Below are 20,484 nucleotides of genomic sequence, written 5' to 3'. Positions count from 1 at the left end.
CACTGTTTCGGAGGCAGACAGGAAAGGCAGGGATTCTCCAGGACCGACTGGGTGCTGCCATGAAGCCATTGGGTATTCCAGTTATGGATGGGGTAGCAAAGCCAAGGAGCCTCACTAAGAAACGGGTTATTTCAAAGATGCAGTCATTACGCCATTTTAAAGCAGCTGCATAACTGTGGAACAAAATATTTCTTGTTAACTTTTCTTCTGGCTTTTCAGGCATTTATCCTCCCAGTCTGATAGGAGCTGGAACACCATACTTGTGTGTATGCACAGCCTAATATTCACTCTTTTGGTCCTGAAAAGGGGTTTGCGTTTTCAGTGTGCATCACCTCATTAATTCCCTCAGCCATCCAATGTGATACTACTAACGCTTCCATTTTTACAAAGGATGAAACAGGTGTAGAGAGGTCGAGCCTCTTTAAGGTTCCTCTGGTGGTGAGCAGCCCAGCACAGGCTTACTCATCTGGTGTGTGCAGCACTCATGTGGTGGTGTGCACCGGGAATGCTCAAGGTACAGCCTGGTTTTCTTTTCTGCCGTCTCTCACCATTCCTAGATGCTTTTGCATCTTATAAGGGGTGGGGGTGGGGGGAGTAGAAATGCAGAGAAGAGCCTTCCGCACCAGTTTTTTATTTTACGATTCAGATTCTCACTTTCCCAAGACGCAAATTTAGAAGGAATGCTCTAGGCACACCTGTAACCTGCGAGGCCTGGAGCTGATCCAGGAGCTTCCATCCTCGATCCGAAGCTGTACGCGCAGGACCCGAAGAGGCTCTGCTTGGAAGCGCAGGCCTTGCGTAACTGCGGCGCCTTAGCTTTGAGCGGCGCCTTCACGGAGGGCCTTGGACCCAGGGAGTGCGCCCAAAGCTCCCTCTAGCCACCTCGGCCCAGATGTTGATTTGGAAGGAGCGGTCACCCCCACCATTCAGAACCGGGGCGGCAAGGAAGACATTAGTGGAGGACAGAAGTGGAGGCTGAAGGTCGCTCTATTTTTCCAGATTGTGGTCTGCTGCGGGGTGGGAGTCCTTTTCCGGGTGCCAGCTTTCAGAGCGCCACCCACCGGGAGCTGGGTGGGGACGGCTCCTGTTCCCGCCCATCACTGGAGCGCAAGGGCGCGTGCGCGCGTCGCCATGGTAACCACGGCCGCAAGGCGCTGCATCACTAGCCGGATCCAGGATCCACCGCCTTGGACCCGCCGGGCGCGCAGAGGTCCCGGGGCGGCCTGGGTGCTGGCCCGGTGACCACACCGCTGCCCCCGCAGAGGTAAGGGTGCAGCAGCCGAGGGTGGGTCCTACCACTGCTCCGGGACTGGGTCTCAGGGAAGGGAAGGCAGGCTTTGCTTGGGTGGGGCGTACCTTGGACCACAGATGCGCGCGCAAGGGTGTGTGTGTATGAATTACCAGAGGATGATGACCAGGAGGAGCAGGTGGCAACGCGAGGGATGCTCCCGGCCGGCGGCACTGAGCTTCTACTCGTCTGCGGAGACCTCAGGTGCAGTGCCCGCGCATCAGCAAGGGAGGGCGGCTCGCAGGCAGCAGGTTAGCCAAAGAGAACCGCGATTGCAGAGCTCTGGAGGGTGGGCTTCTGCAGGTTCCTGGATGTCTGGGGGAGGCACTTCCTGGGTCGCTCTGTTGATTGCTTCCTAGTAGGGTGGAGTCAGAGATAATTGGGATGTTTTCCCCATCCTAACAAACTGCATTTCTTAGACCTGGAGAACTGTTTTCCTTGAACTTCGTTTAGTACTATAATAGGATTTTTGTTATCATTTAAATGTATTTCACCTCTGTTCCTTCCTGTAATTTGAAGCGTAAACCCTTTTAAAATCTTTCTCCCCTATTCTTTTCAGTCCCTCCGAGGAATATGAAAAATTAATCTGGAGCCTAAACCTGAAATTATGAGATTCATCATTCTTTTTTTTTTTTTTGTGTGTGTGTGTGTGTGTGTGTGTGTGTGTGTGTGTGTGTGTGTGGTGCTGGGGTTCCTGGAAGCCCTTCTACCTCAGGGCTACACTCCCAGACCTATTTTATTTTTTGGAAACAGGGTCTCCTAAGGCAGTGAAGCTGGCTTCGAACCTGTGCGATCCTCCTGTCTCCGCCTCCCAAGCGCAGGGATTACAAGCGTGCGCCACCACGCCCGGCCATCATTCTTTTAATTCTATATCACAGTCATGTACATTTATTGCTGGTTTGTTTCTCTAACCATTTTTGTTTGCGGGTTCTCTGTTAGTATTTTTTCCTAGTGCTTCAATAGAAAAAGCTGAATTTTTATTTTGTTAATAATAGAGAAAACAATTGTAGAGCCGGGCGTGGTGGCGCAAGCTTGTAATCCCAGCATTCGGGAGGCTGAGACCGGAGGATCGCGGTTCGCAGACAGCCTCAGCTACGTAGTGAGGCCCTCTGCAACTCAGTGAGACCCGGTTTCAAAATAAAGAATAATAATAAAAAAAAATAGGGCAGGGGGTGTAGCTCGGAGGTAGAATGCCCCTGAGTTCCATCCCCAGACCCGCAAAAAAAAAAAGAAAGAAAGAAAGAAAGAAAACAATTGTAGACAACTCTCCCCCAACAAGAATTTTTGAAGTGATTATTAGTGTTTATTTCTTTATTCCTGAAGTGCATGCTCACTGTCCAGAAGCTTCAATTTTTTTATTAGAAGAAGAACACAAGCCAGGCATGGTGGCACATGCCTGTAATCCCAGTACTTGGGAGGCTAAGACAGGAGGATCAAAGGTTCAAGGCCAGTCTTAACAACTTAGTCCCTGAGCAACTTAGATCTTGTTTCAAAATAAAAAATAAAATAGGGCTAGGGGTGTAGCTTAGAGGTAGAATGTTCCTGGATTCAATTCCCAGTAACCACCCCCCAATACAGCAAAGTCATGGATATACTGAAATTATGTCAAATGTAATTTTTGTTATTTGGTAGTACTGGGGATTCTAACTCTGAGCTCCACCCCCAGCCCTTTTTGTTGTTGGTGGTGGTGGTAGAGGTAGTGGTCGTGGTGGTGGTGTGTGTGTGCTATTGGGGATTGAACCCAGGGGCATTCTACCCCTGAGCTCTACCCCAGCCCTATTTATTTATTTATTTATTTATTTATTTATTTATTTACATATTTGTGTTACTGAGGATGGAACCCAGGGACATTCTACCTCTGAGCTATACCTCCAGACCTTTTTTATTCTTCTATTTGGAAACAGGGTCTCACTAAGTTGCAGATGACCTCACCAAATTGCTGAGGCTAGCAGTGAACCTGTGATCTTCCTGTCTCAGACTCCCAAGTACTAGGATTACAAGTGTGCACCACCGTGCTCAGCTTCTATTTTTTTAATTTTATTTTGAAACAAGGTCTTGCAAGGTTCATGAGTCTCACTACTTTCTGGGGCTGTCCTTGAACCTGTGATTCTCCTGTCTCAGCCTCCTAAGTACAAGCCTTCACCTCCACACACTTCCAGCTGCACTTTTTTTTTTTTTTTTTTTTTTTTTTGGTGGTACTGGGGTTCCTGGAAGCCCTTCTACCTCCAGGCTACACTCCCAGACCTATTTTTACATTTTTATTTGGAAACAGGGTCTCCTAAGCCAGCACGTGGGGCTGGCTTCGAACCTGCGCGATCCTCCTGTCTCAGCCTCCCAAGCGCGGGGATTACAAGCGTGCGCCACCACGCCCGGCTGCACATTTTGTTTTTGAAATAGGATCTTGCTGGGTTCCTGAGAATCTCGCTAAGTTTCTGAGGCTATCTTCAGACCTGTAAACCTCCTGTGTCAGCCTCCCAAGTACTGAGATTACAGGCAGGGACCACCACACCCAGCTAAAAATTTATTTTTAATAAAAATGAGGAAAAATGGAGATGCCAATTCAGTTATAGACTTAAAGAACACTAATTTCCCCTCTAATTTGAAGAAGAGAAATGTAAACATATATCGAGACTTTTAGAACCACAAGTGGTAGACTTGTTACGCCTTTGCAGTATCAGATGCCACGGCAGACACTGTGGTTTGTCAGAGCCCTTCTCTTTCATGCCTGTTTTTCTATTTCAATACCTGACAATCCTTGGTTGCTGGTTCCGTTTGACCACGAAGGACTCTCCTAACGAGGGTATTTGGCTGATTCCTGGTAGCCGTTGCTCATCAACTGCCTGTGAAGTTTGCAAGGGGTCTGAGAATGTGGGCGGCAGTATCTGGGCAGCTTCCTTCTGGTGTGAGTGGGGACACCCCGGTTGCCACTGTATAGAGATCTCTGCCTTGGAGTTTTCATTCCAAGGCAGACTTGTGTGTCCTGACTCTATTGGCTCCTTTTAGTAGGGTCCCTGTGAGGCACACTTTTGCCTCTCACGAGGGAAATTATCTGGCTTTGGCTTGAGGTTTGTTTTCATTTTAAGTATCACCCCAACGACTGCACCTTACATTTCATCAGTGTGTCTTCTACCTTCTGTCTCTCTGCATTTACTGGATCCAGTGTGGACTCCTCCAGTGCTGGCTCCAATGTGTGCTCCCCGTTCCTAGGAAATGGGTTCCTTCTCTTCTAATCAGTACCATGCCATCTGCTTCCCAAGAGTCCTTTGGAATTCCAGGCCTCTCACCAGTACCCATCCCTGACATCGTGTGTGTGTGTGTGTGTGTGTGTGTGTGTGTGTGTAACCCAGAAGCTTTCTACCTCCGAGATATACTCCCAGACCTATTTTATAATTTATTTGGAAACAGGGTCTCACTAAGTTGCCGAGAGCCTCACTAAGTAGCTGAGGCTGGCTTTGAACCTGTGCGATCCTCCTGTCTCAGCCTCCCAAGCTCGGGGATTACAAGCATGCGCCGCCACGCCCGGCCATCCCTGACATCTTTTGTCTGTCCACATGTCCTTCCCACCCCTGTCCACCGCTTTCCTCCTTTTTTTATTCATTTATTTTATTTATTTATTTATTTTGTGGTACTGGGGATGGAACCCAGGGGCATTCCTCCAAGGGACACCCCCTGCCCTACTTTTTATTCCTTATTTTGAAACAGGGTCTCACTAAGTTCAGGAGAACCTCGGGAGCTGAGGCCGCACACAAACCTGCAATCCCCCTGTCTCAGCCTGCCGAGTACTGGGATTATAAGTGTGCACCACCAGCAAGTTTTGATATTTTTGCATGTCTGGATGTTGAGTTCCAGAGGCTTGGCTTCCCAATTCCCTGCCAACACTGGCAAAATGTATTGAAGATCAACTGCTAACCTTTCGTCCGTGGTGTCCGATCCATAAGTGCCGAACCAGATCTCGAGCCAGTTCATCCCTTGGGTTAGGATCGGCAGCCACTGGAATCCACGCGGTCGTCGTTTCCGCTGGTGGGCGCGGTCAGTTGTTAAACTAAATTTGGTTTGCTCAGGCTGAAGCAGCCGGGGAGTTGTTGCCGTGTGCTTTACACCCCTGCTGCCAGCAAAATGCAGCGCTCTCGAGATCAGCAGGCATTATTTTATTTTAAGCTTCTTCCTTCTTGCACAGAAAAGCCTCCATGTGGGTTCATCTGAGAGGCGAGAATTTCCTTTTCTTTCTCGCTCTTTCTCTCTATTTTTTTCTTTTGTGGTGCTGGGGATTAAACGCAGCATGCGAGGAGAGATGCCGTCTATAGAATATTTTGGCGACAGATGAATCCTGCCTCCCACACACATCCCCTCTCCTGCTCCGGCGCACCACTCCAGCAACCCTCCCTTCCTCTCTCTCCTTTCCCATTTTCTCTCACTCTCTTGGTGGTGTTTGCAGGTCCACGGGTTTAACTGTCAGATGACGGCCCAGCTTGTATCTCCTGCCCTTCCGTCCTCTATACTCCAGGCACATTTCTCCTGCTCGGCACCCTCACCCAAACATCTCTTGCCTTATTCCTCATTTTGAGCAACTGCAACCCTGTTCTTCTGGTTGCTCAGCATCGTCCTGACTCTTGTCCTTGTCTTGTCCCCCATCTTACATTCTCTGCATCAGCAAACCCCACTGTTCCACCTTCAAGATAGATCCAGGGTTTGACTTCCTCTCAGGGCCTCACGCCACCCCACTGGCGCCAGATGCCGTGCTCTTTCTTGGATGGTTGTGGCACTCCTAACCCGCCTCTGCTTCTGCCCCCACCCCCACAGTCTCATTTCCATCAGCAAATCCAGGGAGTAGCTGGGCGTGTGGCGTACCCCTGTCCCTGTCATCCCAGTACTTAAGAGGCTGAGACACGAGGGCTGCAGGTTCCCAGCCAGCCCCAGCAACTCAGTGAAGCCTTCTGCAACTTAGTAAGACCCTTTTTCAAAATAAAAAATAAAATAAGGCTGGGGTGTTGCTCAGAGGTAGAAAGCCCTGAGTTCAATCCCTGAAAAGGAAGAAAGAAAAAATAAAACTCAGGGAGCTCGTCTTTCCATCTCATGGTTAAAGCCATGACCCTATCCTAGCCCAGTGTAGCCTACTGCGGTGCCACCCACACCTGGCCTTCCTGCCGCCGTCCTGCCACTCCTGGACCACTGTCTCCTAAAAGCCTGCGTTGCTCTTGCCCTGTGCCCGGACTCCTCTCGGATACGTACATGACTTACTCCCTCATCTTTTTTAAGCCTTTGTTCAAATGTGACCTTCTAAATCTATGAATTCTCTCTTTAGCAGTGTCTAATCTGCTATTTAACCCACCCATTGAGCTTTCAGTAGCAAAAGTTATTAGTTGTGCTTGGTTATTTTTCAAATCTTCCAGAATCCTTCCCCCCTCCCCCCAAATCTTATACTTTACAATTCCTCTCATTTCTTTTAGACTGTATGCTCCATTTTATTTTTTACACGCCAGGTTCCATTATCTGAAGATCTTTGGGACCCAGTGCTCCTGTTTTCTCTCTCTTCCTTCCTTTTCTTTCCCTCTCTTTCTTTCTTTCCTTCTTTCTTTATTTGTGTGTGGCACTGGGGATCAAACCCAGGGACATTGTACCTCCGAGCTACACTTCCAGTCCTCGTTTATTTTTATTTTGAAACAGAGTCTTGCTAGGTTAGTAAGAGTCTCTCTACTACTTGCTGAATCTGTCCTCAAAACTGCACTCCTCCTGTCTCAGATTCCCAAGTGCTGGCGTTACAAGCTTTTGCCACCACGCCTGGCTCCCATCTTCTTTTCTGCTGCCTTTCTCTATAGGTCTTGTGTATATGTAATTTTGAATTGTAAATCAGGTTGTATGGGTCCTCTCTGAGGCAAAGAAGAGGATTTACAAATCCAGAAAGAATTTATAATTGCCTCTGCCAGTCACCATGACACTCACAACTCAGGACCATTTGAAGTTAATGTCTCTTCTTGGGGCTCATGGGTCCAAACTAGCACTGAAAAGTCAAGCCAAAGCCAGGCATGGTGGTGCACACTTGTAATCCCCACACTTGGGAGGCTGAGACAGGAGGATCACAGGTTTGAAGCCAGAGGCAGCTACATAGTGAGGCTCTCAGCAACTTAGTGAGACCCTGTTTCCAAATATAATATAAAATAGGCCTGTGAGTATAGCCTGGAGGTAGAAAGCCCCTGGGTTCCACCCCCAGTACCACCACCAAAAAAAAAAAAAAAAAAAAAAAAAAAGAGTAAAGCCAAAACCTGTAGGAGACACGCCTGTGATGGCCGTCACTTCTCCAGGGAGAATTCTTCCCCCATATGCAGCCTGGTGGCCAGATTTGTTTTTTTCTAGTTCTCACATTCACTCACTGATTTCTAAAGGTTCCTGGCTTTGTGAGATGCTCTCCTTCTAACTCCATGACAAGTGGCCCCAGGGCCGTGACTTTGGTCCTGTGATCACCCACCGTACTCATGCACTGGGGACACCATTCAGAGGTATCTCTGGGAAATTCTGCTTCCCGCCAGCTTCCCACCTGCTTCCTAGGTCCCTTTCTGTTCCTGGCTGTGTGGGGGAGTGGAGGGTGCGAGCTGTGCTGGAACCACAGCCCATGGGGCTGGGCTTGGAGATGCTGTTGCTGGAGCCTGTGAGGTCACTTGTCCGGAAGAGCACTGGCAGGGAGGGCCAGGCTGGCGACAGTGTGAGGTCACTTACTTGGTGGAGAGGAGGACCGGCAGGGACGGAGGGGCTGCCGACTGTGCTTTTTCCTGAGCACCTCACTGCTTGAGTTTTTAGTAATGAATATTTATTGCTTTGTAAATGAAAAGAAACCCCAATTAGCTTTTTTTGTTTTGTGGTACTGGGGATGGAACCCAGGGGCATTCTACCTCCACGCTATACCCCCAGCCCTATTTTTTATTCTTGATTTTAAAACAAGGTCTCACTGAGTTGCAAAGGGCCTCACTAAGTAGCGATCCTCCTATGTCAGCCTCCCAAATGCTGGGATTACAAGTGTGTGTAACCCTACCTGGTTAACTTAAGGCAGCACAGTACAGTAGAAAGAACGTATTTTCTGGTATATAGCCTCCACAGATCAGGTCCAATTTATGGACACCTTAGTCTTTTTTTTTTTTTTTTTTTTTTTGGTGGTACTGGAGTTCCTGGAAACCCTTCTACCTCCGGGCTACACTCCCAGGCCTATTTTTTAAAATATATTTTTATTTGGAAACAGGGTCTCTTAAGCCAGCGAGGGGCTTCGAACCTGCGCGATCCTCCTGTCTCCTCCTCCCAAGTACTGGGATTACAATCGTGTGCCACCACGCCCGGCACACCTTAGTCTTTCTGAGCCTCAGTTTCACCATCTGTAAAATGGGAACATTAATATTTAATTGGGGGGGCTGTGAGTGTAGCTCAGCAGTAGAGTGCTTGCCTAGCATGTGTGAGGTCAAGGGTTTTACCTCCAGAACCACAAAAGAATAATGATAATATATGATTGGAGTTTTTCAAGAGGATTAAAAGTAATGCCCATATAGTGCCGGGAACATTATGAAATAAATGGTAGTTTTTAGAGATGTTCATTTTAATTTTTAATACAGAGTAAGAGTCGTATTGATAATGTGACCCTGGAAGATGTCCAGAGGAGGGGGTAGGAATGCAGGAATCTCCTCCTGGCAGCTCTGTGTGGGGAGCGGAGGAAGGACTCGCAGAGAAGCTGTTATGGGAGGCTGGAGTGAAGGCCAGAGGCCCGAGGACCAACTCAGAGCTGGTCTGAGCCGTGACCGCCTCTGTTGAGACTCTGTCCTGCCCAGCTCAGGAATCAGATTCCTGCTGCCATTGGGAGCCTTCTGGGTAATATGCGCTCTCCTGGTAGTCCTGGGATGCCTGCCAGGGTGCTCTTACTGAGTTCTCCTGCATTTTGGGGGTCACAGCTACTGTGACTTTTTCTAAGATCAAAAGTGAACGCCACTGCAGAGAAACAGAAACAGAAATGCGTGATTGAGGTATTTCCTCCTCTTCTCCACAGGATAGCTCTGGGCAAACCTTACCCAAGCCGAGGTGGTAAAGAAGTGGGCATCCTGTTGTGGCAGTGTTGAATCCTGGCCGTCATATATGGATTTTTTTCTTTTTTTTTTATACAGTCAGCCCAGCTGAGATGAAAGCTGGCTCTGAAAAATAATTTGCTTCTGAGCATCCGCATGGCAATTCCATCTTTTTGAAGAATAAATTATTGAATTCAAACATTTCAGAATTAAAATATATTCTTTTTTTTCCCCAATGGTTTGTTTTCTAGATCTTACTGTCACCTTGTTTGGTTCTTTCTTGCACTTGAAGAGTTGCAGTTCCATCTGTTCATCTGTTCTTTCTCTTGGTAATGAACAATGTCCATTAAGTATATTCCATAAATCAGTGAAGTTTCAGAGCATCAGCTGAAACCCGAGTCGAAGGGGCACCTGTGAGTGAAGTGTGAAGCCAGCCCTTTCTGTGATGCTGTGCGTGCTAACCTTCATCTGGGCACATGCACACACACACACACACACACACACACACACACACACACACACAATTATAATTCTAAACTAGCGGATCTGGGGTGTTTTTCTCATAGAATTGCCAGACCAGATACAGAATAGGAATATCTCAAATATTTCAGAATGAAAAATGATCTGAAATTCACATTTAGCTGGGAATCCTGTGATTCCATTTGCTAAATCTAGTGCACAGAGGGATAACCTTCCCGCCCTTGACCCAGGCCCTTTTATATTGATCGCTGGGACTATTTACTTGAAGCTCTTAGCGCTGAGAAGATTTAAGGCTCCAGCAAACAAATGTAATGGCAAGAATATCACATTTATTTATTTTAAAATATTAAAGCCATTCACATAATTCTGAACGTATAAAAGGCTACTTGTGCCAGGCTGGTGGCACTCGCCTGGAACCCTGGAGGCTGAAAGTTGCTGCGTTCTGCCTCCAGCTAGCCAGCAGCCTCTGGTCAGCACGCACCCGAGGCTGTCCCTTTCATCCACTAGGAAGCCCTCCTGCTCCTCTGACTGCCTTTCAGTCTCTGCCAAACGCCAGTGCTGGTGATTGGTTCCTCTGCCGGTGTGAGCCCCGAATAAATTGCCTTATATTCTCATTCAGTGGGTCTTTGCTTATTTCCATAGCTTGTTAGGAGCTGATTCTGTCGCCTCTTCTTAGGAACTGTGCTAACTTTCCCTGGTGTTGGTTTCGGGGGATGTGGACCTGTGAGATGAACAGCAAGGCTTTCCCCTTGACAGGATGAATACATGAGAAGTAATTTTGTGCACCTCCATATTTACCTGCCCTTCCTTCCTGTTTTTCTCCTGTTTTTCCTTCGAAGGCTTAGAGGCCAAATCTGGCTGCACCAGATCGCTGCCTGAGCCACCTGCCGTCACCCCGTGAGGTGGGATGGCGCCCCCCGCAGGTGTGCTGTCCTCGCTGCTGTTGCTCGTGGCTGCTGCAGGTAGGGGTCGCCTTGCTGGGACGCCACGGTCAGCCTTGAGCCTCCATCTGGCTTCGGCATCTTAGGCCAATCTGAAATGAAAGTGCTGTATGCTTGCTTTCCGATAGATTTGCTTTTCTTATAAAAAGCAGACTTAAGTGGTTTTCTGGAAACAGGAATTAAAATTTTTATTACCCTGATTATTTTGTTAGGATAATAAAAATCTCATTTAAATATTCTAGAGAAAGTTTTATTTATTTAGTCATTTATTTACAATTGCATAGCAGCTCTTTGGGGAAGGATCAGACTCTTTTATCTTACACTAATGTTCTCATCATACTGTTTACCTATAGTGGACACACTTATACTGTGAAGTCATAGTGAGCCTCGGTTCTGATGGTCCATGGCAAGGTTGGTCCAGCCAAGCCATTTGAGTGTACTGGGAATTGAGGGTGGAGATAGGGCAAGGGAAGTTGTGTTTATTTACAGTCTGTCAAGATGTGGTGACGCCATATTGAGGATAACCTGGGAGACCCTTGTTCTCATTCCCCGCTTCAGGTCTACTGAGTCAGAACTCCCAGGTGCATGGCCCTGGGTTTTCAGCAAGTACCTGGAGATGATTCAGAAGCACCTCAGTGTTGGGAAGCTCTGTTTAAATGACACGAGGCCCATTTCAGGAAGGGCTACCATTGGAACAGCCCTGTCATGCTCTGTAAATGACCTACTCTATCCATCCATCCATCCATCCATCCATCCATCCATCCATCCATCCACTATCACTGCTTAGTGTGACAGATACATGCCCTTTATTTCATGCTTAATGTACTCTGTACTCTGAAAAATTGCGTCACTAAAGTTTTAGAAGATGTTAGTGTTTTTTATTTCCTTGTGGTAATAGGAGTAGAACCTAGGGGCCTTCTATCTCCGGGCTATACCCCAGCCCTATTATTTATTTATTTATTTATTTATTTATTTATTTATTGTACTAGGGATTGAACCCAGGGACATTCTACCTCTAAGCTATACCCCAGGTCCCCTTTTCTTTCTTTCTTTCTTTCTTTCTTTCTTTCTTTCTTTCTTTCTTTCTTTCTTTCTTTGGATGGAACCCAGGGGCATTTGACCTCCAAGCTATACCCCCTGTCCTATTTTTTATTCTTTATTTTGAAACAGGTTCTCAATAAGTTGCAGAAGGCTTCACTGAGTAGCTGAGGCTGTCTGCAACCCCAGTCTCAGCCTCCCAAATGCTGGGATTACAAGTGTGGGCCACCACACCCAGTTTATTCTTTATTTTGAAACAGGGTCTCACTAAGTTGCAGAGGGCCTCACAAAGTAGCTGAGGCTGTTCGCGAACCTGCAATCTTCCTGTCTCCGCCTCCCAAGTACTGGGATTACAATCGTGTGCCACCATTCCTGGCTCCCTGTTTTATTTTTTATTTGGAAAGTGGGTCTGGCTAAGTTGCTGAGAGCCTCACTAAGTTGCTGAGGCTGATTGTGAACCTGTGATCCTCTTGTCTCAGCCTCCCAAGTACTGGGATGACAGGCATGTACCACCACGGCCAGATGATGTTGTTAAACATGTGCAAGCATCCATTTCCCCCATGAAATCCCCATTTTCCCCTTCCTTTCTGCCCTTTCCTCTTGAGGTGTTATCCCTTAGTTGAAAAACTCAATTCTTGAGTTACCAAGTCCCAGTAATATTATTTGTAATTTGCCTGTCTATTTTATCTCTTTTTACCTTTGTAAGATGCTAACCAACCTTTGATTTGTCCACAGTCAAACACTTAATATGTTCGTGGTTTGGGTTAGGATTTATGGGATGTATAAACATGGTTGATAGATTCCTGGTTCCCAGGTGTTTGGCGCTCCTTTGGGAGTTTTCTAGAGTATATAATAGATTCTGAAATGATTTTGAAGAATGAATCAACTTGCCCATTGGAAGAATGATTTAGTTGTCAGGAGCCCCCTTCTTAAACTTCCTTATTTGACATTAAGATCTCTACTCAAGGTCCATGGCTGTGAACAGCACCCTCTCTGGTGAAGTTTTGCAAGGAGGTGCCTCCCCAGAGGGATATGCTCCCCCTCCCCAGCCTAGCCATGTAGAAGCTGTTTTGAGCTTTGAGTTGAGGCTTCTTGCTTGAGAAATCCTCCTTACCTCTTTGTAACAATTTGCCTCTTGAGGCTCACAGCCTTTGCTTCGCACAATGGCTCCTGTGACATAGCTTTAAAAGCTGGCTGTTATACTTACCTGGCAGGGGAGATACCATGATCGGGAAGGTGGTTTTCCCAGGGCGAGGCTTGTCCATTGCACTCCGGATGTGCTGACTCCTGCGATTTCCCCAAATGTGGGAAACTCAACTGCATAATTTGTGATAGTGGGGGACTGGGACTGTGTTCGTTCTTTCTCCTATTTAAGAAAAAAAAAAAGTTGGCTGTTGAGTTTTTTGTTAGCCAGAAACAAAACATGATTTTTCTTTGTATCACTTTGTCCAAAAAGAGATGATACAACTGTTTCTCCAGGGAACTAAACATATCTTGGCATTTAGGTGTGAAATAAATTTCTAGCTTCAGTCTGCACTTAAAGGTCACTCAGAGCAGTAGTGATATCTCTAAAAATAAACCATAATTTTGAGAGTAGAGTTAGGAGTGAGAGATTACCTATCTCTCTATTCTATAAACCTTCAGCATCTCTTGATCTTGATTATAAATGCTATTTTGTTACATTCAGCTGGAGTATATTGCTCTTTTCTCCATATCTGTTCTGTAGAAAATAAAAGGTTAAAATTTAGCTGGGCATGGTGGTGCATGCCTATATTCCCAGGCTGACACAGGCAGATTTGGGGTTTGAGGCTAGCCTTAGCAGCTTAGCAAGATATTCAGCAACTTAGCAAGACCCTGTTTCAGAATAAAAAAGAAAAGAGGATATACCTTGGTGATAGAATGCCCTTGGGTTCAATTCCTAGGACCAAAAAAAAAAAAAAAAAAATCTAAACATATTTAGATGATTAAAAAATAGATTTATTTTTGAGAAGATACCATTTCAGTTTAGAGTGTAACTATATTATGTATTGGAAAAGATGAATATATAATATATTTAATTCCTATTAAATTGGGCTAAATAGAGCTGGGGTTATAGCTTAGTGACAAGGCCCTGGGTCCAATCCCCAGCACCAATTAACAAACAAACAAACAAATGAACAAGTAGTACTAAATAAGCCAGGCATGGTGGTATATGCCTGTAATCTCAATACATTGGAGGTTGAGACAGACGAATTGAATGTTTAAGGCCAGCCTCAGCAACTTAAGAAGGCCCTCTGCAACTTAGTGAGACCCTGTTTCAAAATTAAAAATAAAATAGGGCTGGGGGTATATCTAAGAGGTAGAATGATGTTCAATCCTTAGTAACACACACACACACACACACACACACACACACACACACACGCCACAGAGTGTTTGCTTGCAGTCAATATTTGGCATTGAGTTCTTTTAAAATTTATGTGTTACAATGATATAGGGAAATGTGAAGTTGATTCCTATTCACTGTATAGCCATGTTCACATATTTCCAGCTATCAACAACCTGGCATTCCCCCACATAAAAAAATAACACTTTTTTTGTGTGTGTGGGTCTGGGGGTGTAACCCAGGGGCGTTCGACCTCTGAGCTACACCCCCTGCCCTATTTTTTTGTTTTGTTTTATTTTGATGGTACTGGGGTTTCTGGAAGCCCTTCCACCTCAGGGCTACACTCCCAGACCTATTTTTATATTTTTTATTTGGAAACAGGGTCTCTTAAACCAGCGCAGCTGGCTTAGAACCTGGGCGATCCTCTTGTCTCCGCCTCCCAAGTGCGGGGATTACAAGCGTGCGCCACCACACCTAGCTTCCCGGCCCTGTTTTTTATTCTTTATTTTGAAGCCGGGTCTCACTGAGTTGCAGAGGGCCTCACTGAGTAGCTGAAGCTGTCCACGAACCCCGATCCTCTGGTCTCAGCCTCCCGAATGCTGGGATTACAAGTGTGCACCACCACGCCCAGCTAGAAAACAACACGTATTAAAAGACCTATCAGTGATGAGCCCTTACTAGGAAAGAAATCTCTTGCTATTCTGAGTTCTGTAGCAAAACTTGAATTACAGTACTCCTCCAATTATATGTTGTAAAGGACCAGTTTGCATTTGTGTCCAATCTGTCACAGACTGATTCTTCTGTAAAGTAGCAAACAAGAATACAGGAAAAGCGATTTTGCACTTGGGTTTAATAATTGGCCAGTTACTACAGAAGATCCTAACAGCCTCCATTGCTGTGGGCTTGTCGTGGATGCTAATGGTTCACAGACCTGAGTTATGCTGACCTGAGTTATACATTGCCTGCTGTAGTTACTGATTGTAAATTAAATTACTTCAAATCTGATTAGGACTAGTTGGCTATAGATATATATTAAGGATGCCTTTCTCAACCTCTGTTCCATGCCAATCAATCTATCATCAGAATAGCCTGTGAGATTAAAAAAAGACCAATCGACTAAAAGAAAAACAAACCCAAAGACAGAATGCTATTCCCTACTGGTCCTGTATAACCTAATTTTATGTGAGAAGCAAACAGTGTAAATTATATAAAAATAATATTCACTGGGAAAGAATATTCCTGTTACCTAAACAGAGTGAACTTATATGAAGAGATAGAATTATTATATATGGTATATTATGGATGTGTGGAAGAATATATAGATGGATGGGTGGAAGGAGAGATGGATGGATAGACAGGTGGAAGGATAGAAAGATAGATGGATGGGCAGATGGATAAATGGATGGATGGGTGGAATGGTAGAAGACAGAGATGGGTGGGCTGATAGTTTCTTTGCTCCTGGCCTGGCCAGGGTCTATCATACTCCCTCTTTCTAGAGCTGCCCGCTTCCTCACTGGCCTGCCTTGCTTGCAGGTTGTGCGTGTCAGCAGTGCCGAGAGGGGAGGACCTACTCCAACGCCATCATTTCAGCTAACGTGGAAACCACGAGCATCACACCGGCACCCCAGGCCTCCTCCGCGGGGGGCTGCACCGCCGCGTGCTGTGACCTGGCCAGCTGCGACCTGGCCTGGTGGTTTGAGGGCCGCTGCTTCCTGGTGAGCTGCCCGCATCTGGAGAACTGCGAGCCCAGGAAGAGGGGCCCCATCAGGTCTTTCCTGGTGTATGTGTTTCGGTCTGCCCAGCGGCCCACGCAGCTGCTGGACTACGGGGACATGCTGCTGAACAGGGGCGCCTCCTCGGGCGTCTGGGGGGACTCGTCCTTTCCAGGCAGAGACCAGGGCCCAGAGGAGATGGCAGAGTACTCTGATGACTACAGGGAACTGGAGCCTGACCTCCTGCGGCCTGCCCGCAAGCAGGACCCCAGGGGTAGGGCCCAGGACCCCGATTGGAGCCTGCAGCCTGGTGAGGGTGACTTCAACGCCTCGACTGGGGACAGCCCAGAGGTGCCCGCAGAGAAGCAGCAGGACAGGGGACTCCCCCGCCTGGACCACCAGCTCCCCACTCTAAATGTGTCTGCCTGGACCCCAGGCCTCAGTCCCTCTCCTGAGAGCAATGTTCCGATCCCCTTGGCGGGGACTCCATCATCAGGAGAGGTTTGGGAGGAAGAAGAGGCTGCCCAGCCCCACGACCTGCCCAGCAACCGCTCCGAGAAGGAGGTGGGTGTGCTCAGGGTGTCTTGGGGGGTACCGAGGGGGTGTAAGAGCCGAATGCGGTATCATTGAGCATCATAGCTCCTACTAGGCGCACCTGCCTCAGGTGGCTGCCTGACAGGTGACTGCCTTTCAGAAAACATGGCAACTCATTCCTCTGCCATGCGTTCATTACTAAGCTCGAAATAAAGGAAATAGGTCCACCTGAGGATGGCTTAGCTCTTCCTTCCTGGAGATGCCTCTGCTAGTGTCTAAGGTAGACAGGACGCTGTAGAAGTCCCTGGAGCCAGCGTGCACACACAGTGCATCACGCAGGGGACTGGCATCTTGTCTGGTGGGCTTCTTCAAGCCCCAGCAAGGCTTAGTTTGCTTTGAACTTCACTGGCGACAGGCTCAGAAGAGAACTTTATGAACCTGTTATGAGACTCTCCTTCCCATGGTTATTTTAAACCTTTATTTTGGCTAACTTTATTTTGATCAACTGCAATTACTGCCTTAATGATCATCACTGTGGGTCGCTATAATAAAATACCAGAAACTAAGGCCTTAAACAACAAAGACTTCAACCTCCCAGTTGTTCAGGGTAGAAGCTGGTGATGGTGCTACTGGGTCAGGTTCTTGGTGAGGGCCTCTTGGTTTTGCACAGTCCTACTCTTGCTGAGTCCTCATATGGAGGAAAGAAAAGTATAGCTTTCTGGCCTCTGCTTATTCATGAGGGCTCTACCATCTAACCTAATCACCTCCCAACCCACTCCCCTCCCGGTGCCATAGGGAGGGATAGGATTTCAACATATCAGCCAGGCATGGTCAAACATGAGACTGTAGAACATGAGGATGTAGTGTTGAGACCAGCCTCAACAACTTAGCGAGACCCTCAGAGACTTAGTGAGATCCTGTCTCAAAAAATATAAGGGATTGGAAGTGTAGCCTAGAGGTAGAATGCCCTTGTACGAAATAATTATAATAATTGCAACGTATAAATTGGGAGGGGGCACAGATATTCAATTCATTGTCTGATTAGTTCAGGAATTGCTGTCATTCTTTCTTTATCTTAAATGTTTATGTGTGGTAGGCATAGTGGCACACACCTATAATCCTAGTACTTCTGAGGCTGATAGGATTGTAGGTTCAAGACCAGCCTCTCCGACAAGGCCCTAAGCAACTTAGTGAGACCCTGTTTTCAAATAAAAAATAAAATAGGGTTGGGGGTGTAGCTCAGAGGCAGAATACCCCTGGATTCAATTGTCAGTACCACACCCACCCACCCACACACAAAAAAAACCCCAAAACCAAAACAAATGTTTATGTGTGTACGTTTTCACCTATACTAATTGACCAACCCATAGTGCCTTATATTTTTAATAGATAGCAGGGAGAATATTTGAAAGTAATGATCCAGAGTTCTATAGTTTTACAGTATTAATTCTGGCTTTTCAAACATTACTGTATCTAATTTATTTTTTTGGGGGTGGTACTGGGGGTGGAACCCAGGGGCTTTTCTACCTCCGGGCTATACTCCCAGACCTATTTTATATTTTATTTGGAAACAGGGTCTCACTAAGTTGCTGAGAGCCTCACTAAGTAGCTGAGGCTGGCTTCAAACCTGTGCGATCCTCCTGTCTCAGCCTCCCAAGCGCTGGGATTGCATGTGCCACCATGCCCAGCTACTGTATCTAATTTATAAAGAATTTGGTGACATCATGTTACTCGAAATAGTCACTATTTTTTTTTAATGACAATGTATTCTTTCAATTGACCTCACAGGTTTTAATGCCTTCCCACGATCCTCCTCCCGCCAGCCTGGAGTTTAGTCCAGCCTCCACGGAGAGCAGCACAATTGTCACAGCCACCCCTGGGAACACTGAGCACAGCACTCCAACATTTACCATTAGTGCTGTCCCTTCTAGAGCTGCCCCATCTGAGCAACCCATATCTCCCACCACTGCTCCCAAGACAGGTAACTTTTTGGGGGGGAGGTACTGGGGATGGAACCCAGGGACATTCTACCTCTGAGCTACACCCCCAGCCCTATTTTTTATTCCTTATTTTGAAACAGGATCTCACTGAGTTGCAAAGGCCTCACTAAGTAGCTGAGGCTGGCTGCGAACCATGATCCTCCTGTCTCAGCCTCCTAAATGGTGGGATTACAAGTGTGTGACACCATGCCCGGCTTCAACAGGTAACTTTTTTAAAAGTACAATTGGAAGAAACGTATGGAAGACATATGCTGTGGACGAGAGCAGAAATGACGGCGAAAGCTTTCTCCCTTCCTCCAGTGCATTCCTGAGCATCTGCTGTGTGTGGTACCAGAGGGGTAGGGAAAAGAGGAAAGTAGGGGGTGAGAAAACCCAAGGGAGGAAGAGTCATTCTCTCCTGCAGCCACCAAGGAGAGAAAGTCAGGATTCCTCCAGCTTCACGTTCTGAGCTGGGGGGCTCTGGTAACAAAAAACAAGTTAATGAGAAAAACAAGCAAGCAGTTTTATTAGCCTGTATATCTCAAGGTTGGCCTTCCACCTCTATGGGTACCATATCTTCAGATTCAGCCAACTGCAATAAAAAATATTTGGAAATATAATCGCATCTATAGTAAATATGTGCAGACTTTTTATTCTTGCTATTATACCATGAAGACAGAGCCTATTTAAATAGCATTTACATTGTGTTAGGTATTTTAAGTGATTCAAAGATTTTTTATGTGTGTGTGTATGTGTGTGTGTGTGTGTGTGTGTGTGTGTGTGTGTGTGTGTATGTGTGTGTATGTGTGGTTTTGTGGATGGAACCCAGGGGCTTTTCTACCTCCGGGCTATACTCCCAGACCTATTTTATATTCTGTTTGGAAACAGGGCCTCACCAAGTTTCTGAGAGCCTCACTAAGTGGCTGAGGCTGGCTTCAAACCTGCGCCATCTCAGCCTCCCAAGCGCTGCGATTACAAGCGTGGGCCACCACGCTTGGCAGATTCAGAGATTATTTAAAATATAGGGGAAGATGTGCATAGGTTCCATGCAAATTTTATATAAGGGATGTGAGCAGCCTCAGATTTCCTATCCATAAGGTCATGGGACCAATGCTCCATGGATACCAAGGATGATTGCATATATGAAAGAAGTTTGGGAGAATAAGGAAAGTTCAAAGTATTGGTCTAGAACTCTGGCTTTTGTGGACAAGGTATGGGGAAGACATTGATGAGAGGTGACCAGGAAAAGCATGGTAAGCCAGGGTAATGTTTGTAGATTAAAGTCTACCTGCCCTCCCCATAAGTCTCCTATGATTTAGTCATTCTTCTCTTTCTGGGGTGAAAATGGAGATACTTTTTATAAATGGAGTTTTCTTTTATTGATATAAATTTCTCCATCCAAAAGGGTCGTATCTAGCCAGGTGTTGTGGCACATGCCTATAATTCCAGTACTTGGGATGCTGATGCAGGCAGATTGCAGGTTTGAGGCCAGCATCGGCAGCTTATTGAGATTCTATTTTAAAATATATTTTCAAATTTAATAAAAAACTAGGGGTGTATCTTAGAGATAGAATGCCCCTGGGTTCAATCTCTGGTCACACACACACACACACACACACACACACACACACACACACACGCACAGAGTAATATCTGCTTTGTGTTAGAAGTGCTTTCTTCTAAGAAAGGGATTGGGTGTGGTCTCAGTCTCTGGTAGTTCCGGGAAGGGGCCTGGGTTTGCTGTGGCTCAGGAATTCTTAGGCCAAAAGCTATATTTGCAGTGTCAGTATGTCTCCTATAGTTGTAATTTTGGGGGTATCTTCTGATCCTCTATAGGTTCAGAAAAGAAGGAATAATCAAAATACCATGTATTACAGAGGCCATAGTGAGGAATGAAAAGCTTCTAGTACATTTTCAATAAAGAAGTTATTAAAGTACATGAGACCTAAGAATTATCTTTCCTGAGCTTTTTGGTGGGTAATGTATTTTGAAAATTACCCTCTGTTGGAGCAGTGATAAAATCAAGTTAGTTGAGAATAGCACCACCAAAACAACCGTACATTTATGTAGGGCTTATTAGGATTGCAATGTGAGAAAATAAATATTTAAGC

The 20,484-nt window shown here is 46.2% G+C and overlaps 1 protein-coding gene across 4 annotated transcripts in view; it reads left to right on the top strand.

The window, feature by feature from the left end:
- Positions 1–10,711: 10,711 nt before the first annotated feature.
- Positions 10,712–20,484, top strand: part of KIAA0319 — a gene marked incomplete at both ends in the record, with an annotated part of 48,482 nt that continues 38,709 nt past the window's right edge. For all 4 annotated transcript variants that reach the window (XM_080710461.1, XM_080710462.1, XM_080710460.1 and 1 more), the window contains 3 exons: positions 10,712–10,766; positions 15,682–16,424; positions 18,183–18,375. In XM_080710461.1, coding sequence (XP_080566587.1) covers positions 10,712–10,766; positions 15,682–16,424; positions 18,183–18,375 — 991 coding nt within the window. The remainder of the gene's footprint in view (positions 10,767–15,681; positions 16,425–18,182; positions 18,376–20,484) is intronic.

The sequence above is a fragment of the Muscardinus avellanarius genome (assembly GCF_963383645.1).
Source record: "Muscardinus avellanarius genome assembly, chromosome: 14".
NCBI classification, from domain to species: Eukaryota; Metazoa; Chordata; class Mammalia; order Rodentia; family Gliridae; genus Muscardinus; species Muscardinus avellanarius.
The sequence above is the reverse complement of the archived record's forward strand: the minus strand, read 5'-3'. Positions and strand labels throughout refer to the sequence as shown.